Source organism: Spea bombifrons, chromosome 11, assembly GCF_027358695.1.
Source record: "Spea bombifrons isolate aSpeBom1 chromosome 11, aSpeBom1.2.pri, whole genome shotgun sequence".
Lineage (NCBI taxonomy): Eukaryota > Metazoa > Chordata > Amphibia > Anura > Pelobatidae > Spea > Spea bombifrons.
The window spans coordinates 20,166,378-20,189,247 of NC_071097.1; the positions used below are offsets into that span (position 1 = coordinate 20,166,378).

At 40.4% G+C, this 22,870-nt stretch overlaps 3 protein-coding genes across 5 annotated transcripts; 1 reads left to right on the forward strand and 2 right to left on the reverse strand.

Moving 5' to 3' along the window:
* Positions 1–339: 339 nt before the first annotated feature.
* EEF1AKMT2 (EEF1A lysine methyltransferase 2) lies at positions 340–4,004 on the reverse strand. Of its 3 annotated transcripts, none has more exons than XM_053450448.1 (6): positions 3,971–4,004; positions 2,425–2,490; positions 2,182–2,296; positions 1,992–2,102; positions 1,225–1,441; positions 340–597 (listed from the first exon to the last, which is right to left on the reverse strand). In XM_053450448.1, exons 1-6 carry the CDS (start codon positions 3,994–3,996, stop codon positions 491–493), a joined length of 642 nt encoding a protein of 213 aa, XP_053306423.1. In that variant the 5' UTR covers positions 3,997–4,004; the 3' UTR covers positions 340–490. The 3 variants fall into 3 exon arrangements, with proteins under 3 accessions (XP_053306423.1, XP_053306422.1, XP_053306424.1); XM_053450447.1 differs by lacking the exon at positions 3,971–4,004 and adding an exon at positions 3,873–3,966; XM_053450449.1 differs by lacking the exon at positions 3,971–4,004 and adding an exon at positions 3,784–3,825 and having other exon boundaries at positions 2,425–2,488.
* Positions 4,005–5,371: 1,367 nt separating this feature from the next.
* LHPP (phospholysine phosphohistidine inorganic pyrophosphate phosphatase) lies at positions 5,372–14,262 on the reverse strand. The gene is made up of 7 exons (XM_053450446.1): positions 14,111–14,262; positions 8,458–8,645; positions 8,041–8,194; positions 6,875–6,938; positions 6,701–6,793; positions 6,316–6,407; positions 5,372–5,546 (listed from the first exon to the last, which is right to left on the reverse strand). The coding sequence occupies exons 1-7, from the start codon at positions 14,227–14,229 to the stop codon at positions 5,444–5,446; spliced, it is 813 nt and encodes a 270-aa protein (XP_053306421.1). The 5' UTR covers positions 14,230–14,262; the 3' UTR covers positions 5,372–5,443.
* A 3,816-nt stretch (positions 14,263–18,078) lies between these two features.
* Positions 18,079–21,765, forward strand: NKX1-2 (NK1 homeobox 2). Its single transcript, XM_053449934.1, has 3 exons — positions 18,079–18,241; positions 21,193–21,522; positions 21,659–21,765. The coding sequence occupies exons 1-3, from the start codon at positions 18,079–18,081 to the stop codon at positions 21,763–21,765; spliced, it is 600 nt and encodes a 199-aa protein (XP_053305909.1).
* Positions 21,766–22,870: the final 1,105 nt, after the last annotated feature.

The window sequence follows — 22,870 nt, forward strand, 5'->3', positions numbered from 1 at the left end:
ACAAAGTCAACAAAGGCAAATAAAGTTACTGGGAGCATTTTGTTCTACAGATGAAGAAGCACGAATATTATCATTAATTACCTACTGACTGAAAGTATATGGGCTTGTGATGTATTATGGTCTAAGTGATGTGATTAACCCCCCCCCCTTCTACACAACCTCGCAATTAAATTGAGCCATTCATGGGCCCAATTGCTACATTGGAAAAAACTGAATATTACCGTTTACTCCACATTTAGAAATTTGCCCCACAATTCCGATCGCAGTAGAAACGAGTTTGTTTTTGCAAGACTCTCATAAGATTAAGTGCCCAAGACTTCTCTATCATGGAACAAGTGGTTCCCAGGATATTTTTTATTATTACATCAAAGACTATACAAACTAGAACCCTTAGGCAGAACAAAAGTACAGTTATTTACAGAGCTGTGGATGATGTCATAGATAAGTGTTTCCAGGGTGATTTCAGGCAAAATCTAATCCACTTCTACTCTCACAAGTTGCTCTTCTTTTTTTTGAAGACCAACGCGGTAACACTTTTGCCAGAGTGGCCTCCGAAATTAAATGTTGGTGTTGGCAACTCGTCAGCAATTTCAAAATCTGTAATGGGGGGAAAAAATAATCTGATTCAGGCAACTTGTTACATTTAAAACAAATTTAAGGTAAATAGTTCAATAAGTTGAAGATGGTACTCCATGCACGCAATATTCCCGCGCACCTCGGAACATTTTAACTTGTATGGTTTATTCCGTTTTTTTATTTATACGATCTCTCCGTTTCATATTTTGTCACAACAATTCTGTTTTTTTTCCTCTATGCACTTATTTTATGAGGCTTATTTTTTCCTTTTTAATATTCTTGCCTTTGGAGATGAACGTATTTTGCACTGAGCTTAAACTCCTGATACTAATGTACAAGAATCATTTATTTCACACACACAATCAGGACCAAACAGAATACAAACAGATCATGGATGATAGAGTTGTCCATCACTACATGGGAAACAATTTGCAAATGATTGTGGTTTATCTCCCATTCCCTTTCTTGCCTCTGTACACCACAGTCCACGAGTCTCCGGGTCCTATACATTAGTGTGGATATGTGAAACCGTCAGAGAATGAGAGAGCATCTAGCTAAACCAACAAAACTTGAATCTGTCTCAAAGTGTTTCTAGATCACCTCCTATACATTCACATGCAGGATCCCAATGCATGCAATGCACCTTACCTTCCCCAAACGCAATTAAAAGTTCATCTCTAGTCCAGTTGCAGGATGTGATAATAAAGAGTCCATGTGGTTTCAAAGCATGGCACAATGACTTAATATATTGCCGGCGCTTTTCTGCTGCTCCACTAGGGTCTAGGCTCACTGCATCATATGTTCCTTTATCCAAGCAAATATCAAACTGCTGCACTGGATGAAATGTTTCCAGGAAGTCGGTTACCTACAAAATGTAAAAAACAAATTAAATACTAATATAACAAAGGTTAGAAAGCTGAAATATATATCAAGGTTGTCCCACTAAACACACTATTTGTGACATCAGACTGTTATCAATTGAGAAATACAAACATGGCTGGAATTCCATCCTTGAGGTATATTTTGCAAGCCTGGTGTAATGTATAACTACATTAAACACTGGTAATATTCCCAAAGTATTTCTCAGAAAAGACATATTACCCCCCCCCCCGGATGATGTAATATGCAGCAGGACTCAAGGTTTTGGGTTTTTGTTCTAATTTCTGCACATAATTGTTGCAACTGCATATGGACTATTCAGAACCTAATCAATTCTACTGCATCTGTGCCTTTTTTACTCTGAAAACATATGTTGAGCTGGGGACTTATGTATGAGTTATTTGATTTCTCTCCATCCTAGGAGTTTAGTGTCTGTCATTTTGGGGGAAGAGTCATCATGGAGAATATAAATTACAGGACAGATGCAGCATGCAATTATTTAGGACCATTACTGTATATGTATTTTGCCTTCTTACCTCTAAATGTACATGTTGAGGTACGCCTTCCTTTTCACATATGCTTCTTGCGAGCTCAATAGCTTGTGTGCAATAATCTATCCCTGTAAGATTGCTGTAACCGGACTTTGCCTGTAAGAGTGAAAAAAAGAGCTTAACAGTTATATAAATGGTTGAGTAGTATTCTTTAAATAATTGGGCCTGTCCTTACCAGTTCCACCAGTAACATGCCATTCCCAGTGCCAATGTCAAGTATTGAACTAGTAGGTGGCACCCTTTGCGCATTCAGCCATCGGACAACCCGTGCCATGCTTCCTTCTCCAAACCTAACAAAGAAGTATACAGTTTTCAATACTGATACGCACAGCTGTACTTGCTAGACTAGTTGCACTTTTTATTTATTCTATGGCATTCTTCATAACATGAAATGCAAATACTGCTCTAATTCACTTACCAGATTTCTCCTTCGTCGCCATACTCCTGAAAAGACTTGAGTTCTCTGCTATAAACTGCATCCCAGCTGCACAACAAAAAGGGCACAAATAGAATGACTCAACCAAACAGTGAAACACACAGATCTTCCCCTCAACACCCCCACCAGTCCATCCATAAAAAACACGTGAACCCCTGGCGTAACTACAGGGGCCGCAGCTGCGACAGGGCCCGTGCCTCTTGCTCCTGTCTCCTCGTACCGGTTCAAATGTTTAAAAATGGCCCTTTTTCAAATTATTTTGAACCAGCAGTGGGAGACACAGATGTATCGGGGTCACATGACCCCACGGTGAAACCGAGGCTTCTGAAATAGTGTGTAATTGTGTGTGAGCATGGATGTGTGTTAGAATGAATGTGTACGTGTGTGTTAGTGAGTACGAGTGTGTGTAATTTGTGTGTGTTTACATATGTGTGCCAAAGTGTATGTGGCCAGGCAAGGGGCAAAGAAGGCACAGACAAGTTGTTGGGGGGGGCAATGATGGCACATACGAACAGTTGAAGTTGGGGGCCCTGTGGTTTCTAGTTACTCTCCTGATGTGAACAGTGGGTGTGTCAATGTATATTTGTCTACCTTGTTTTAAACTAATACATTACAAATCATGTTTATTTTTTCTTACTATTTCATTCATAAATAGAAATATAAAAGGGGGCCCTAATTTTAAACAGTTTGGCATCAACCCCAGGGAGCGATCTTATCCATGTTTTCTTAAAGAAAGGAAAAAAGGACTAGACAACATAGAGCCAAGGCAAATGGCCATAATAATAAAACCCAATTTTAATGATATACTTCTAGAGCCAGGTATTTCCTCAGGCATGCATCATTTTCAAATCCTTTATAAATGACTTCTTTATGAGAAAGTTTGATGCTTGATTGCCATCATCTTTGTCCCACTGCTTCATCACATGGGTTGCCTAGCAACAGCATCAGGCAGTGGAATTGCTATAACAATGAATAACTGTTGATACTGAACACACACATTCTAAGTATGTTTTGCGTGAAATGATGGGCGTCAGATTGTTTACTATTATGTAATAGAGTTCTACAGTGAGCAGTATACATCACTGTCTATTCAAGAGAGGTCACTAAGGATTACAATAAATCCCCTCTGTCACTTAATGTGGATATTTGATAGCGTGGTCCGGATCACATGGGATAGCTATTCATGGGAGCGTTCGCTACACATCCAGTACCCGCCTGGGCTTCACGATATGGCAGATCGCTTAGTAGTAAAATATTTACACAACTACTAACACGTTATTTTTTTCAACTAAGCTCTTTCCGCCTTACATTATCTGCCGCTCCCTACGTATACATACATATAGCTTCACGGGGATGCCATAACCACACGTGCAGAATGAAAACTTCCGGTGTGCAAGCATGGCGCCCACCCACTTTCTTATTAAACTCACTGTTCTTTAGTCCCCAAAGCGGACGGAGCGAATTGAGCCTCACTCATATCACGTGAACGTAAAGCGAAAGAGAAACAACCGGCTCAGATAAAGAATACCGTCTGTCGCCGGTATAATACGTCATTAGCAATGCTCGCGGGGCATTGCGGGAATTACAGCTGACAATGGGGCGGTCCCTTCCTGTCTGCATAATTTCCATAGCAAGTTTGTCACGTGCCACAAAGCTCATAGGATCTGAACGGTTGTTACGTCACCACGATGCGCATAATACACACGTCTCTGGTGTTTGCCCTAACAGGGCAGTTTGGAAGCGGAATATATAATGTTACGTTTCCAGTTGTGTTGAAATGAACTTTTAAAAGGGACATTCCAACCATCATATCACTTTAATGCATAGCTGGAGGCCCCTTTAACTTACCTTGTAAAGGCATGGAGGGATTCATGCATTTTCCCCATCTCACTGCAATTTCTGTTCAGGGGATGAGTTCCATCTTTGCATGTCTGCATTTGCATATACTGACCCTCTTAGCACCAGCTTAGCAACCATCGCAGGGGTTCTAAAGAGACCTCATGTGTGAATGTGTGGAAAGCTCCCCAACTGATGTCAATGGGATCACTTTCCTGCCACTGACTGGCTACTTCAAGCAGCCAATCAGTGCTGAGAATCACTGGACTACGAAGGGTGCAGCAGCCACAGCTCCATAGAGGCAGCTTCTACTTCGTTATTTATTTATTGTGTAAAGAATGCATATTCCAGTACTCACAAAGCACTATAGTATGTATGTTGACCCTATAAATTACTTTATTATATCTGGCAATCTTAGGGTAAGCGAATAGCGTAATATCATTATGAATGCTTGCGATCGTTACATTACGTGGGCTTCGTTCTGTATTGGTTGAAAATGTACGACTAGAAAAGCTTTCTTTCACCTACTTTACCCACTTAGACAAAATACTAATTCAACAGTATACACTATTAAGTAAATTAAACTAAGCACATCCAGAATGTTATTTCCTCTAAATGTTTAGTCAATGGAAACATCACAGAAAGTTTATGAAGCCCTTTTAAGTTCATATGGCAACAGCCTGCCAGTGATTTTGCGTCACATGATCTAGAATTCCCTAAACAAAAATACAAATGAGACAAAGTTATGTTTGTAAATTATATATTTAGGTAGCTACATAACATATTAGAAAATAAAATCCTATGTGGTTTTCAAAGTTTGATAGCTTTGATTTGGACAATTATCGTTTCGTGGTTTCTGTTTAAGTAGTTCACATAGAGGGTTATCAAAAGAGATTCTGGTGCGAAGTTTATAAGATGTCTTCTCACCATAGCAACCACTGGTTGCCATGGTGAGAAGACAATACTTTTACACCAGAATTACTTTAGTATAAATAACACGCTATCTCCTTGGCTTTTAGAACTTCACAGCCTGTGAATCTGACTAGTAGTATTCTTGTAACTTAACCCTCAAAGGAATCATATTAGCGTAATATTTTTAGTTTGTTATGTGTCTTATTACATAGCACACATACATAAGATCTGGCAAGGTGACAAAGGATCCAGGTCATAGATGAGACCCCTGAGATGAAAGTAGCAAGTCTACTGCCTGGGCTAAATTATCCACGTATCCATTGGCGGTCACATCAGGATGCTTTTCATCAGAAGGTCTAGATACAGAAAAAACGGCAAATGTGAAAAGTCTTCTTCTATGTGTTAATTTTTCATTTAAATCATATTGTATAGCTCTGTACAAAGCGTTAAAAAGGGACATAACAAGAATAGGAAGGCTAATAAATGGGAATAGGGCAATTAACATTGTCAGTTGATAGTCATCAGTGGAGTATTTGGAGATTAGTGAGGAGATGGGTTAACTGCTATGAAGATCTTCACAGGTAATACAATTTTAAATTGAATTGTGTATCGTACAGGAAGCCAATAGAATTACACAGGATAAGGGTTATTAGTGATGCTTAAGGAATATAAGCCTCACAGCAACATTCAGGATGGATTGCAAGGGAACAAGAAGGGTATGAGGGAGACCAGCTAAGACTGTATTGTGATAGTTAAGACTGGAGGCCATGAGTACATGCACAAAAGAATTAGCCCCATCTTGGGTTTGGGGCAAATGCGAGCCATATTTGTAAGGCGGCTGCTTTTGGAAAGTGAGGGGCAAATGAGTATTTGAAGAAAATGGCAAAACAAAGACAACACGTGCGTGGAATTGGAATGATGGTTCTACCTTTAACATTGAGGGTGGCTGCTAAAATGAATGTTAGCATTGAATGATCGTTAAGAAGTTTGATTTTAGAGAGTATGTTTCAGGTACTGTTCAGACATCCAGATGCAAAGGAATTAGTGACATGATCAACAAGTGCAGGAGGGAGATCGGGGAAAGAAGGGTAGATCCGAGAAACAACTCAATTTCACTAAAAGTACCTGTATTTTCCAGTCCGTACGAGAACAGCTCGAATACCACAGCTCTGAGCTCCACCAATGTCATTCACTAGATCATCTCCAACCATGAGAGCCTGTGACATTCACCAATCAAATGCATTAACGTGAGTTTGATAGCTGGAGCGTCCTGTTAAGTCATCAAGCCTTTTGTTCAGAATAAGAGCAGTGAATCACAAACCATATCAGCTATTTTGCTTGCTTAAGGTAGTCACCTTTTTAATGCATAGAACAACTTTTACTTTTTCAAAGTGTTTTTTTATTTTCAGATTTTGTTTAAGCAAACTAAACACTCTTCCCATAGTGCTAATATATAAACTCTCTCCCCTATTTCAGTATAACTTATTAAATTAACAGAAAAGGCACATACCTCATCTGGCTTGACACCCATTTCTGCCAAAGCGGACATAAAAAAGTTTGGAGATGGCTTGCCCACAACCTCGGCGGGTATATCACAGGCATACTGTGGCACAGAGAGAATTGGATCAGGGGCAAGAGAAGCTTATGGTAACATGCATGTTAAGTGATGCATATGGGTAACTACCTCTAGTGCCTTCATATACGCCCCAACGTCTAACTTCAAGCCGTCTGTTTCCTTATAATAACGCCTGGGGGAGGAAAAAAAACCTCTAGTGTTCATGATATAAACTCAAACTGGTCAATTATTGTTGGCAAATATTTTTAACATACGAAGATGAAGTTTACAGTTATTGAAGAATAACCAAGTGAAAAGCCGTATTGGACTCTTAGGGTGAACATTGGCACGTCATTTAATTTTGGTTCTGTATATTGTGAATTACTGGAAAGATAACGCAATGAAAAATCCTCAGCAAAACATTATGCATTTTATATATACGACACCACCAAATTAGAAAATAATCACTGGAAATCCCATTTGAAATCATGAATTGAAAGAGAAAATATAGTCTTCTTTGACAATTGTTATCTCCTTATCAATGATCAGATCAGATCTCCTGTGAATCTTTGCACTTGATTTCCCCATCTAAACACTATAACTACTTTAATCAGTGGCTGCTCCCAGGTAAACACCAACACTGAGCCTTTGTGCGGTAACAGTGACAAACAGAAAGATGATACACGGGCAGCCTTCTCGGCAAGGAATGCATATAAAAAGTGCTTTGTAAATACCTACATATGCATTGGTTTAATCTACAATTAATTGATTAATGAATAAACAACCTTAGGTAGAAGTTGCAGCAGAATGACACCTCTTTGCTCCGATGTTTCATGCAACTGGTTGGCTGCCTGAAGCAGCCAATCAGTGGCAGGAGATCTCTCCAATTGAAATAAATGGGACGACTTTCAGCAAATGCACACAGGGAGTCTCACTAAAACCCTCCAGGAACACTTGCCAAGATCGAGCTGGAGCTGACTGTAAGTATTTCACGTGTCAGGAGATATGTTTGGGTGAACACGACTCCTACATGGCAAATAGCTGGGGGGGGGTAAATGCACAGGGGTGGATTCTGCAGAATTCCCTTATGCATTTGCAGGGGGGGCCACACACAATTTTAAAGGGGCTTCTCAGCTATCATATGCATTAAAGTGCATATGATGGCTGAAGTATTCATTTAAAGACTGCACCTAAGCCACAGTGTCATATGCATCCATTCAGAGACTCCTATATTACATAGACTGCAAATACATATGATTTGGGGGGGTAAGTTAGATATGAGGTTAGTCACATACCCCTTTCCTAGTGATATGAGGATCGGTTTCTCCATGTTCAGTAACGCCTGGAAGGCACGGTTCAGGTTCTGATAAGAAAAGTTTTCAGCAGCATCTCCAATAATGACACAATTGGGTTCGGATATATCGACTGAGTCAAACTCAGGCAGCAGGTCTGTCATGATGAGAGTTCAACACTTGTGTAATAGATTGACTTTCTTTTTGGGATATAAATAGATCAACAGAGGTTACAAACTTTGATGAAAATTGAAATATTTATGGAAGATGGCTGCAGCAGTAAATCCTATATGAAATAGTGGTGTCTACCAGTGTGAAGTTATCGGACAACCATGTCCTTGAGCGATCAGGTGTTTTATACCCTAAGCAGAACTTTCATCAATAAAGGGTATCAAAGTTGCAATTTGTGTTTTCACTGACCATCATGTACCAACAAGTGAGGACGCAATCCACGTTCCTTCAGAAGATTTCGTGCTGCGGGACCTGGTGCGGTTACTTCGTCTTCAGATATCGTAAAACCAAACCTTTGAAGTTTCCGGACAAAATGAGAGCGTGTGGCTTGGGACTCATTCGTGCAAAAACGTAATTTCAGTCCAGAGTGCCTTATCCTGCAGTATAAGCAGAAAATATTCAAATAAACTTTTCATATTCATCACTGGTTGGCTCAGTGCTGCTATGATGTAGCACTGCATGTACATATATGATCAGGTGTAATTATGACCTTACACCAAGATGTATCACACTTATGTCATTGTGATCTCACATGATAGCGGTTGCTATACCAAATACTTTTTTCCCTTATGACAGAGAGAGAGATGAAAGAGCTTCTGAACATTTCGCCCTATAAATAGGGTATCACTGGGTATCACTGTCACTATTATTTGTCCTCACATTTTTGTGAGCACTTGGCATCTCGTTTGACATCTTGTGAGTCTCTCAAGATCAAATAGCAGCTTTAAAGGGACAGTCATGCCCATTTTCCCATGGCACAACAAAACAAAAATCACATTTGATTTACTGTTCCAGTACATGTGATGTATGAGTAATGTTTCATATAAACACCACTCGTTATCTTACTGCTCGGCTGCCCGATGACTTCCCGGAGCTCTGGGTATCAGTTGTTCTCACGTGCGCCCACTTTCCTCCCACAGCACTGGTCTGAGAGGTACCCTGTACACGACATTACCGCGGTACCTGTCGGACTGGGTAGGTATTATTATCGCTGGAAGCGTGGGTTGAGGATAAGGTGGATTGTTAAACCTGGCTAGCACTATGGAACTGTGTGTGGGGTATTATGTATGCCAACTCAACCGCCATGGTGCCTCTATCCTCAATATTATAAGGTTAAATACAGCTCTGCGGTTTGTCCCTGGCCATCAGACAGATGTAAATTATACATAGTACTTAGTGTGTAATTGCCCTTCATAACGTGAGCTTTTCTCTATTTAAATCAGGCCATTTGGATAAAGAGATAACGAGATCCCAACGTACGCTACTAATATGCCAGTGATGCGTGGCACACACAGAGGGTAATGATGCAGGTGAGCAAAACAGCCAAGGGACCAATTATCTCTAATAAATTACTTTGCGACCTTCTCAGAACAGTGAGCAGCGTTTGTGACAAGAGGGACGGAGGCATAGCATCTGTTCTTTCATGTACCAACAAAGTCCCCAACAAGCGCTACAGCTCTGTGCCAAGTCTACAAACACAGATTAAGGAGCTTTAGGCCCTGGGGCAATTACACAGGAAGGGCTCCTTCTCTGGACTTCCTGCCTTGAAGCTCTTGTTTCCTCCTTTATTTTTCTCTGACTCTTGCGGTCTTTTTTCCCTTTTGTTCTATTCTTTCCTCCTTTAAGAACCTACCTCTCATTCTCCTCCCGCAACCTGCATTACGTGAGCAGGGCCAAATCCAGGCTTGTCTCACATAGGGAGATCACATGAAAGATAGTTTTTTTTTGACAGTTGCTGTTTGTTGCTGTACTGGTTTCCTTTGGTGATTCTGAGCTTGACCCTGATTTTGGCCATGAGCGCAGGTATCCAGTCAAGAAATGCCCTATAATGTGATCGGGCATTCCCTTTCGGTAGGTGTCTCTGCTAACACCCACCGGAAGTTCACTTTGAGGAAAGGAGAGCCTCAACAGGGTCTTGCTATGGAGCCCTGCTTGCTGATCACATTGTGATCAGTACAAACATCAGGGGGGAAGAGAGGGAGAAATTAAAATAACACATTGATTGGAGCCCAGTGATGTCACCATGAGTCTCAGGTAATGCGACGCCATCCATCACGTGACTCCAGAAGACAGTCAGTGAGGTGAGTTAGAAGAGAGGAGGTTATAGATTAGGGTGTCATCTGCAAATCGGTTGTATTGGAAACCAAAGGAAGAAGGAGTTGTATTGCTCATTGTTCTATGAAACAATAAAGCGTGCACACAACCAATGCTCAGTCATTGGTCTTACATTACATAATCTGAGCCTCTGACCGTCTAGTTTTCAATTATAACCTGTTGTTTTAACATTTATTCAAACTAATAAGAACAAAATGACTATATCACCATTTTATTCCTGTGAATCCAATTAGTGGCAGGAAAGTGCTTCCTTAGAAATCAATGGGAACACTTTGCATGCACTTGCACAGCGGTCTGAAGAGCCAGTGCTGGAGCTGATGAGAGGGGAGAATATCACTTCAGGGAGATGTTTGTGGGGCGGCACATCTCCTGCACTGCAAATAGCTGGGGGGGGGGGCTCCAAATACAGAATCCCCCACGCATTTCCAAAAGGAATGACAATTTAAAGGGACCTTGCTTCTACATGCATTTGATGGCTGGAGTGTCCTTTTATCAAAAAAGAACTGGTATGGACATCACTTTAATTGTATCCCAGATGTATTGCATTTCTGCCCCTGGGTTATAGATATTTTGTGCAGCTTCATTGGAACAATGATTCTGGTTGCAAAAGCAGGGAGGTAATCTGATACCTCATTTCAACAGATAATCATCCCTTCTGATCTTTTACGACTTCCACAAAACATCTGTGTTGGTAAAACAATTACCTGCATAAATGCTCTTGCTTTTTAATCATTAATTGGCTGCTGACAGGAATCTGAATTGAGATCAAGGCATCTGTTCCCTCATTACAGAGACACAAAGCTTAATCACCAACACACTTCTACTGGTAAGAAGATGTAGATCACTATAAGAAGAGGAAAAAAGAATACAAAATACTTCCCACTTTCATATTCTACAATAATTATTCGGTATCTGTAAGAAAATGACTTAATTACCACATTTCTGTGTCTCCAAATTGTTTTAGATTGTAAGCTCATAAGAGCAGGGACTTCATCTTCTTCTGTACTAAGTCTTACTTTTGTTATTGTTTGTTAACTTGCATATTGTTTATATAATACATATATGTTTTGTATTGTTATCTTAAATAAACAAGAGTAATGCTAAAATACAAAATTACCTATGTTGGAGTCTAAACACCCCAATATAATTAGTAAATAAGACCTCTTGTCAAGCCCACTGGGACATTCGATGTAAGATAACACTCTAATAGCACAGTTTTAAAGATTCCATGCTTCTAGTCTGCTAAGGAGCCCCAGAGAAAGCATAGATGGCCCATTGTGTGACTCTCATTCCCATTATCCTCCATTGTTCTCTAATTGACCTCTGCCGATGCCTAGAGTTCTCCCTCGACAATGCACCCCCCCAAAACTCCATACTTTAAGGATTTGCTTTGACTAACAACACTCAATTCTGCAGTTTTAAACTCAGATTGTAAGCTTTATAGGGCAAGGACCACCTTTCATAGTGTATTCTTACCTATTGTACCCCAATCAAAATATACATAGACTATTGTACTTATTATATGACAGCACTTATTGTACCTGCCCTCTTTATTATACTGTAACTATTTTAAGACAATAATACACATCCAGTATTTAAATCTATAGGTAAAAAAAAATGGATTGAACCATGTCATTTACACCCTTCACTAGATAGGCGAGAATTTTTTATGACTAAGGAAACACAATATGTTTGTGTCAAATGTCCCTATGGATTGTCTGCATTTACAAATACAAATACGTATACAAATACACTGTCTCACTTTATAGCTACCGTTCCATGGCCTAGGATTACTTTATGAGCGCTATCTGCTTGTTCCATCAACCATTGATGTCTTCTCACCATGGCTGGAGACATAGCAGGTAACCAGCAAACAGCTGCTCAAAGTTATTATCCTTTAGTTTTGTTGCACGAGTCCTCAAACAGAAGCTGACTTCGACCAGACAAGCTGTAAATATCCAACTACCCCGTCTATTGATATGCAAGCAGGGCTCTGGCTGAGCTTGTGTGACTAGCCAAGCCACGTACCTCCATATGCCAACACACAGTGTGTACGATGACCATATACAAATAAACATTGTTTAGGACATTACAGGCATTCCCCACGCCTGCCCCGGATACGGCTCCAGAAGTAGCTGAAATATGTGGAAACAATGCTAATCAAGACTGATTTATTCCTACACACAAGTGGTATACATGGGGTTAATCTCCTGATCAATAAACTGATACCTGATCAATGAATGGACCCGGACAGGATTCAGTTTCTGATCAACCAACTGATAATTTCCTTAAGTGACCATCAATATAATATTTACATATGAATGTCTTTGCCTTTTAAAAATTAACCCCTTAATGTCTTAAAGGTGTCCTTTTTTTAAAGGTGTTCTGCAATGACGTGCCGTGCTATTTATTAAAGGGACATAAGCCTCCTCACCTGTCGTCTCTGTTAGTCAATTTGTTATGTTACATACTACTTGTTATGTCCTGTCTACCCATTGTACATCGCTACGGAATTTGATGGTGCCATATAAAACAATCAATAATAATAATAATAAGCAGGGGGCACTTCCTATAAAATGGGATACAAAGAAGGCTAAATGTCCAGGATCAGATCTAAAATGGGCACAAGAGATAAGCGTCAATCACTACAAGTCTTCCAAAACCAGCCGCTTCACTTTGATCCGTGATCACGGTATAAGTTTATCCAGATGACAGGGCATTGTAAATATCCAACCAACCCAGGCATTCATATGCAAGTTGTACCTGTATACACCAGCCCATGACTCAGGAACCTTCTGTCACGGTAATTTGCTTCCAGTTGAAGAGGGGCAATATCCTTTTATTTATACCCCCACAATTAACTTTCATTATCATAAGTGGACGGTAACTACCAGGAGCCTTACTGCCCCCTGCAAGGATACAACATGCTTATACTGACATCAGTCTGCTGTCCCTTACCTATTACTCTATCTGCCTCCTCATAATAGAACATCAGCTGGATCTTTACATGGAAAATAACGCTTAGTTTACTTCAAAGAGTCTACATTTTAAACATGATGCGCATAAATCTCTCCTGTTGCGGATCAGTCTGATAAATGTTGCCCCGCAATACGCAGAATTCATACACTGCACTCAGTGTGCATAATGTGTATGCGTTATACATAGTGGCAGGTACCATGTCCAGACTAACCTGCGGCGAGTCAAAGTCATAGGTGTCAGGTTTCAAATGGAACAGGTGGCAACTCCATAGCCTTACGGTCTGGGTGGCAAACTAAAGATCTGTAGTCCGCGTGTAGGTCATAATATTAAGCATGTATTCGTGTTTCACGGTCTATAGTTACATGGGGAGTAGTAGTTATTTCTAGAGGTATTGCTATCTTCCATTATGTGACAACTATATATCATAAATGGGAACTGCTGCCTCACTTATTAAAACTACCTATATAAATTATGATCCTATAATATCTTGTCACTTGTTAAACACACAATATTATGACGTCACAGTCTACAGTCTATAATTATTCTGCCTCTTTCTGCAGCATTTTTAATTAAAAGAACGACTGCAGGTTGCACTATAACCAGTATTTATTATTATACTAACTCATTTACACTTCAGGACGGGGATTAATAAACCACGCCCCTTTCGTCGGCCTCACCTGATATACTGAAGGACATGCCCCTTAATTTACAAACCACGCCCCTCTACTATTTGTCTTCCGCGCTTCACCTGTTTACTGCTTCTATGGAGCCCGGGATCACGGTACCCCCGGCAGCTCCGCCGCTGTCATACAAGACGCCGCTAATATCCAGCAACACGGCTCGGACTCCGTTAGCCCAAGTCGCCATGACCGATTGACCGGTTAAAGAGTGAAAAGTCCGCCTCTGATTACGTCAGAAGACACTGATGCATCATGGAACATGTAGTCTGATATTCTGAGCGCAATAGTTTTATGGTCTTTTAGGGACGTTACACGGTTCGCTTCTCAGGCGTCGGCTATACTTTCGTGATATGTTACATATCATATGATTAGATTGGGGGCCATTACAATAGATAAAGGATTCAGGGAAATAAATTCTATGTTCTTTAGTCCTATTATTTCCACCTTCTACCTATGTGACTACTTCTATAAATAAACATGAACATAATTCTGAATCAGCACACCTTATGAAGAGACAAAGGTTGCCTTGAAGGCTTGCAGTCTAAATCTACTTGGTTGGCCCAAAGTCACCATTTTCTCTTATTTCGTTTAAAACCGTTTGTCCAAAGATTTTTATTAACATGCTTTGACATGAACAGAGAATATTGCAATCTGCCCAATTTTAACAGATTGTTACCAATTGTTATTTAATGTGTTAATGGTGACCCATTGTCTGTTTTAGCCAAATAGTATTGTTTCTTTACTAAGGTGAAATTATAGAATGTTTGCCTATTTTATGAACACATTTATTTATACTAAGCACACAGGTTTAGTGTACAACACACTTTGAAGGCTACTTTTCCAACCAACTTGCTTCTGTTGACACGCTTCCTACTGAAGGCCCATCAACCTCCACAGATGCTGAACCATCTTTTGTTTCTGAAAGAGTTTTCTCTCCAAGAGGGAAATAACTTGGGTTGCTTCACTGATCCTTGAATGAAGATCCACAAATGCCCCGTTTAACAGTAGAGCTGAAACCTTATCAGTGCTTAAAACCTGTAAACTAGTCCTTAGTGCCTGTGTCAAGAAAAGAGGTATATATATTGTTTCTTACAATAACTCTGGATACGTTGAGTGAGGCTGACTTGAGATCCTGAACTAACTTTTCTGGCCGAGTGAGATTTCTTTGCATGTCTCAGGAGACATTTAGCAACCATTTATGGCTTGGCCCAGGTTGTCAAGATTGGAGGAGTGTGAATGTGTACGTTCTTTCTCTTGTTTAGAGTTTTGGTCCATGTGAACATCCATATAGATGCACAAGAGGACTTTCCTTATGTGGCAGACAGGATACTTTGGTTTCCACGTGGCACATACTTGGCGAGGCCAGGGTCATACTCAGCCCCAAATCAGTTTGTGCCACCTTGCTCTCCTCTGGCTTAGATATTAATTGACATTAAACTCCCTTTTCCATGGCATCACAATATTTTAACCTGCTTGATTCAGAATTCATTATACTATGAACATTAGGGGCAGTGTTAGATTAAGACCCTCTGAAGCTCCTACGAGCACAGACCTGTATACACGCATGCACACAGGAAATACATCTTTGCCTCTCAAGCATGTTGCTTCTCTCCTGGTACCATACGTGCTGGAACTGCTTGTACAGTAGGCTCATATTACATAACCTGTAGATTAAAGCACCAGCGGCCCCCAAGAACACAGAGGCCCATAGGTTAGGGCAAAAAGCGCTTTCGGTGACATCCTCTCCCCCGATTAGATGAGTTCGGGAAACGTTCCTACGGGGTTATGTCCATGGAGATGTGGAGGAAGATAGAGGATTTAAGACAGCAGATTGGGGATAGAAGAGAGATGATAAAAGATAGAGGATGAAGAAGATGCAGTAAGGGGTTGGCAGAGAAGGTGAGGAAACATAGAAAGCGTGAGTGAATGAGAATGAGGGAGTGAGTGAGAATGAATAAGAGTGAGTATGGGCACCGGGCAATGAATTTTGTTGCCAAAATAAAAATGCCACCACATTTTCAGCCAAACTGAATGGGCAGGTAACATAATTAGTTGTCCAAAAACAAATGGGCCACAAAGAAACCCAAGAATTTGTCTGAGTCGTTTTTGGACAATTTGCACGTCTAGTATTTATTATCTATGAAGCGGTCTCAGACATTGGCTATTCCATTTTGGGAGACATTTTTACCATGGATATTGTAGATCGTACTTGACAAACAGTTTGTTCAGTCAACAACTTGTCTGAAGACCAAGGTGTACAGATCAGCCTTATCAGCCCTTGCCACATGCTGAGCGTATTGATTTCAGCTTGTTCTACTCATCAGGAAAGGTTGGGGTTGAAACACACCCAGGATCAAAGTAATTTGAAGGTAGCACTCTGACAGAATATTAATACGTCTGAGCACATACCAGTATTAGCGACCGAAAGATATGATCCACAGTTCCTGGAGACATGTTAATAATACAGTAATAGCTTGGATTTAATGAACTGGCTTCAATAATATCCCCGCAGCGGTGAGTAATCCATGCAGACACGGCTGGGGTACAATTCAGTTAAACCTGGAAAATCATCTCAGGATTGTCAGGTTTTGTGCAAACATCAGTGTCCTAGAAGCCTCTGTAATCTCTATATAGGGCTGTCCTATTATATGGGGCAAAACGGAGTCGCCCTGGGCCTCATGTTCCCCCCTTTCCTGCATTCATAACCACCGCATTGCTGTAAATAAGCCTCACTGTGAAAGAATGCAGAGCTCTCACATTCTCAACGTTTCTCTCAGGGCAGTTACCTGACATTGTTGCTGATAAGACCCCACAAAAGTCAAGTCACCCCCATGGCCTTAACCCTATATGCTGTAATTGAGGAGTTATACTGTAAAAATGAATAAGGCAATTGACCTTCCATGAGGTTCTGCAGCAGTTTTTTGTTTATGCCCTCACCTTTGATGACCACTAAATCAATCTTATTTTCCTTTTAGATCAACCACTTACTGATTTTTCCCTGATTGGTCAATATTTACATTTTTTTTTTCATCAAGACTATGCCTTTCATAGACTTTTGTAATCCCAGAGATTTTGATTGGCTTTTAGGTTTTTGTAAAGAGCTTTTAGATTTTTTAGATTTTAGAATTTTTGTAAAGAGCTTTTAGATTTTTTGTAAAGTGATCAAACTACTGACTCTAACAAGCTCTAATTTGTTAATGTATAATATATATATATATATATATATATAGATAGATATATTTATGTAGGTAACATACACTGTCATTCATATGACATGGCAATATGTTACAAAAAAGTGCAACACATTGTAAATATATGTATCATTTGTTACATTAGTTTCATGTCAGTGTAGAAGAACAAATTAAAAAATGTAGGCTTGAAATGTGCTTTGCTTTTTATGTATTTATGTAGCTAAAGTGCCTAAATCCCTCCTAGGAAAATAATAAGACTAACAAGTAATATCCATGAAATACCAAAGTAATAAATAAGTCAAAGGTCTGTCTTTAGCGAAACAAAATCATTTGAATTCTGCATATGAATGAGACATGGCACACTTCTGGTGCTCCAAGGTTTAAATAGTAAAAACTATTCTCTGATTCAGTTGAAAGTGTGAGCAGATGCTCACAGGATGGGGTAATGTATATGTTTAAGGCACATCTAGACATGAAAAGGTATAAACAATACTGAGACAGTGAGTACAATTAAATGGACTGGGTACCAAAGAGAGATGGACTGCTCTCCTCCGCCCTGGGCTTGTAGCCTTTGTCCTTGTAGATGAGTGGGTTCTCCTCCCCTGGCTGCTCCAGTGTCTCCTCCTCTTCAGGATGTCCAGGCTCTTACAGACAGTTGTGGTCAGAGTGATTAAACCTCGAGGAGAGCAGGACGGATTCTTACAGAACAACAAGCCACCAACCCAGACCAGGGTGTATGAGTTCTATGCATCCTTCATCAGATCAGTAGCAGCATTTCTGTGGGTTCTAGGTACTTGTTACTTCAGGGCAGCTGACTGGTCATCGCAGAGATTATTTGGCAGTCAATGGGGATGCTGAACTATGATGATGGGGAGGAAAAACTTGTCACTGGATCGAGAAACCTCCACACTCCTTTCTCTATAGAGCACATCCTGAGGCATGCAAAGAGCAAGGACCAAGAAACAGGAGAAGGCTCCCAGGAGCCCCCGACAGCAACAGAAGAAGGAGGTAAGTGTGATTAAACTGTGGGAGGAGTGGAGGTACAGCGCTCTAATATATAGTGATATTATATTAAGTTACTGGTAAGGTGGATCACAGATCATCATCTTCAGTTGGGGCAATTCGGTTCAGGATGTTTAGGGTTATGAATGAGTTCCCAAGCAGAACAAGCACCCCAACAACCGCGCTGAGTTTAAACGGTAACCGAGAAATCAAATTAGCTCTAGAAAAGATCCTGGGCTTCCAAGAACTCAAGCTGGACTAGTAGATGTGCATCAGGACTTTCAAATCAAAACTTAATTACTTCGGTGTAAAGTTTGGCCAAACCTGGAATCCACTTTTTATTGGAATATAACTCCCATAACATCCCTACTAAAGTATGGAGACTTGGAATAAATGACACGTGTAATTTTAGTGAGGCTATATAAAAAGGGGTTAATGAGATTGGGGTAAATGAGGATCTCATATATTGCTGCACTGATGGGGCATTTCCAATGGATACAACATGATCATGTTACATGATCAATAAACTGCTGATGTCGTTTACTACTTATTAACAGTTTAGATAACTTTACTTACCTTTTATATAAGAAAACAGTAATCTGGCTATTTTTTTGGTGGAATTATTGTTGCTGTCACATAGCAGAACGGATATCAATGTCTTTTATTCAATATTATACATTTAGTGACAGTAAGTAGATAATGCAGAATTCTTAGTTTTTAACTCTTACATTCCTCAACGTATACTGTTTTCTTACTTCTGGCAAGAGTGCACATTTTGTAAAATGATTTTAGGGTTATAGTAGAGGGTCACTAGGCAGGACTTGCCATTGGGCAGAATATTGATAACTTTCCCCTAGGACAAAGCAACCAGAATATCTGGTTAAGAAGTAACTGATAAAGGACATCAGTGTTTTAACCTAAAAATAGTGACTGACCTAAAACATCAGCTCTTTGGATTACACAACAAGTGGGCTACAAAGTCCACCCAACACCATGTATGCCCAAGTGATAACTCTGACTGAAGGAACCTGGTAGCTTTTTTTTCTTGTAAATCCTCAGTGGGTTTAAGAGGTGATGACTTACAGATAAGACCCCCTGATTGCTGGGAGCCTGGGACCTCTGATAATTACTCTGCCCCCTATGGGGCAAGCAGGTTTGGATGTAAGCGGTCCTGTCTCTGGCAGAGATCAATATCCCATTACCTGAGGCTGCATATCTCTGTGCACAAGGCTCGGAGACTCTTTAACTGACGAGCAGAACCTGTATTAAAGAGATGACAGTTATCGATCCTCATCATAACCTGGTCACTCCATTAGATCACAGGGAAACGGGCAATTTCGTCTCAATAACCCTTGTCTGATAATGAGATCGGTTAGTCTGAGCCATGTCTAACTGGACTGCAGCGTGCAATTTATGAAAATCACACTGTTAATAAGAGATTTAAACTGGTGACTGTGGAGCACTCTCTACTGCAGCACTAGTGGGGGTAGTTTGCCTTTAATGATGCAATAAAGGAAATCCTGAACTCCCAGATGTCTGTTGAGGATGGTAGCACATCTATTAACAGTTGCCTCTTCATTCATGAGCATTGTTCAATACTGCATCATATTTGGGCAAATAGCACCCATCACATGCTGTGAGCCAAGGGCTTTCTGCTGCTGCTGCTGATGATGATGACAATTGTTGGCAATGTAACATTAGGAATAAAAGCAAGCCAACCATTTGTCACGTGCCAATGATTTGACTAGTAATAATATAAATAGCAATTGGATCATAATCCTGGCAAGCATGGACCTACTGTTGCTCAAAGAAAGCAGCCTTCTGGGTCATTCCTTGGCCAGATGAATATCATGGGAGTTATATAGCTGGCATACTAGATTTTGTGCAGTTTAGTTTGTGCAGCATCCTGTTGTGTTGGAGGGTATGTGTAAAGCTTTGCATTGGCTCATATGTGTAAATGCATGTCACATTTAGAATATTACTGATGTGTACACATACATCAGAGAAGGCAAGTCAGAGAACAGAATAACAATTATCAAGCACATAACATTGTGGAAACATATATCTGGCAAGGCTGAAAAAACAAAGGGAAATCAAAATGTATTATTCAAAATGGAATTAAACAGTTTTTTTTTTTAATTAAATCAATAATTCTATAACAGTTTACAACCTTCTACAATAATTACCACTTCTCATACCACTTAATATTCTTTCACAAATGAAAGCAGGTAAAGGTAATGTGGCATAATTGCCCCTTGTGCTTATACGTTAAAGGGACACTTTGAAGGAGTTTGTAGCACAGATCAGCTCAGCTACCGTATATACGAGTTGAAATCTTCTTGATGTCTAAGCTGAGCTGACATTCGGGCAAATCGTAGTTAAGTAACCTGCCTGCATCAATACAAGCATGCAGGAAAATGGGACAGAATTGTTGATGTTTCAATACCGCCATGGCACTTCATCTTCATACCCTTTAAAAAAAAGCACACAAGCTGACAGTAGCTAGCTTCATATTTTCATTTCTATGGGGTAAAACAGTAACAGGGGCAAAGCTCATCTATACATTGTACAAGCCAAATTGCTAGTAAATGTATAGAATAAAACTCTAGTATGTCTCGTTAAGTAATTTGCCATTATAAAGAATCAAACAGGTTCAGGTGGACTGTAGGTAAGCTACACATATGAAAATCGCAATATACTTGCTCATTGACCCCATCTCTCTACCGAAAAAGTGTCTTCCATTGAAAATGTCAACAAAATTTAGTTCTCAGATGAATTAATAAAAACTAATCCACTGAAAGTATTGGTAGTTTTATGCTCTGGTAATTTAGGTAAGGATTTGTGTTGACGGGCCCATTCATGCACTTTGTAACTCCTCTGTCATAAGTTATATTAAGACTGTTGCGTTGCTCTATTGTAGGCCATGATAACCATGATGTCCTCCTTCTCTATTGCAGATGTAACATTGTTGGCTAATGGTGCACAGCAAGATGAAGCAGCATCTTCTCTGGACACGAGACCAGATGATCCAGAAGAAAGGTCAGAGAAAGAGCATAGAAACATCAAGCTTCAATCCACCAACTCTAAGCCTCGACGGGCACGCACCGCTTTTACATATGAGCAACTAGTGGCCCTTGAAAGCCGCTTCCGTAGTAGTCGCTATTTGTCAGTGTGTGAGAGACTCAGTTTGGCACTGACCCTTCGCCTAACAGAGACCCAAGTCAAGATCTGGTTCCAGAACCGCAGAACTAAATGGAAGAAGCAGCAGCCTGCAGGGAACTTAGAGGGTAAAGGGTGTAGCACGCAAAGCTGCCCCATGAGCTCTGGCACCCAATTTATCTCATCCTTCCCATCCTACCCCTGCACAACACACATCTCACATATGAACCCAAGTCCAGACCACCATCTGTCTCCTTTTCCCAGTCTTCTTCTCACCAGCTCCTTCCCATGTTTCCCAGCAGGTGGCACATTTTCCCACTATGTTGGTCCATCTGGACTTGCACCCTTTTACAGCCCTGCTGTGTGACTGATCTCACTAAAGGTCTGCAGGAAAAAAACTGTTGAGAGCCACATCAATATTCATCTAAATGGGCTGACGGAAGTTTTGTGGAGAGAAACCGTACCATTGTACACATTGTTCCATATGCACTATGTTTTGTTTTCACGGTTCTTCATCTTCCTCTTTGCAAGCAAAGTCATGTTTCATAAAGAATACGTATGACATTCCAGTAATATATAAGTAAGCTATAATTGACCAGCATTATTCTCTTTAGGGATTATAAGATTGTATCATGCCTTAATGTTAAAATGATGATGATTTTATTGGTATTAAAATATCAAACCTGTGTAAGCTTGCAGAACATGAAGAGGTTCTGTAAAATGACTAAGCATTCGCACACACTTCCCCAAAGTAAAATGCCAAAATTGCTTAGATGTAAAAAAAAACAAATACGGTACATCTTTGTAAAAAATATTAATAAATGTGTGCTGTAAGTCTAGATCCTGAAAGGTATATAACACAGTTTAGATCACTGACACTCATGCGCAGAATGTATTCTCGACATCTGAGAATGTGCACCGAAGAATTAAATCAGGGTTGCAGGATTGTGGTCCCGAATCCCGATATCCCGCTCTACCTCCGTCTCGAAAAGCGGAACAGCAGGATAGCATGGCAGAATCGGGACTGTCCCACGCAAAGCTGGACAGTTGGGAGGCATGAATAAATCACAGGTTTGTGGCTATCTGCTTGATACAAGTAGGTGCACACACTTTAAATCAGTTCAAAAGACTTATGCAACACCCAGGTGGCCACGTTCTACATCAAATGGATCAGCTGATGGAGGTGCGTTGGATGTTCCTTTGGGCACCGGCCCACCATGCTATTACTCGTTGTCTTTTGTTAAAGCAAAGTGAACTCAATGAGTTGAAATATTCCATATAGTCTCAATCCAGATGAAAACATATGCTTTAGTGAATCAAATTATGACATCACAAGCTGCACAATAGTTACTTATCAGCTCTTTCAGGGAAACAATCCCCACCCCATCGGAACGCTTGCCAAGCCGGTGCTGGAGCTGACTGGCGGCCAAACACGTCTCTGGCACAGCATATTGCTGCAGGTGGGCAAAGGGGCAA

Coding starts and splice junctions, on each gene's coding strand:
- NKX1-2 (XM_053449934.1), top strand. CDS start 18,079: ATGGGGATGCTGAACTATGATGATGGGGAGGAAAAACTTGTCACTGGA. Junction 18,242..21,192: donor GACAGCAACAGAAGAAGGAG/GTAAGTGTGATT, acceptor TCTCTATTGCAG/ATGTAACATTGTTGGCTAAT. Junction 21,523..21,658: donor GCCTGCAGGGAACTTAGAGG/GTAAAGGGTGTA, acceptor TCCTTTTCCCAG/TCTTCTTCTCACCAGCTCCT.
- EEF1AKMT2 (XM_053450447.1), bottom strand. CDS start 3,919: ATGAGTGAGGCTCAATTCGCTCCGTCCGCTTTGGGGACTAAAGAACA. Junction 2,297..2,424: donor GGCGACGAAGGAGAAATCTG/GTAAGTGAATTA, acceptor CTTCTTTGTTAG/GTTTGGAGAAGGAAGCATGG. Junction 1,442..1,991: donor CTCAACATGTACATTTAGAG/GTAAGAAGGCAA, acceptor TACATTTTGTAG/GTAACCGACTTCCTGGAAAC.
- LHPP (XM_053450446.1), bottom strand. CDS start 14,229: ATGGCGACTTGGGCTAACGGAGTCCGAGCCGTGTTGCTGGATATTAGC. Junction 6,794..6,874: donor CGTATATGAAGGCACTAGAG/GTAGTTACCCAT, acceptor TCTGTGCCACAG/TATGCCTGTGATATACCCGC. Junction 6,408..6,700: donor TGGGTGTCAAGCCAGATGAG/GTATGTGCCTTT, acceptor TGAATGTCACAG/GCTCTCATGGTTGGAGATGA.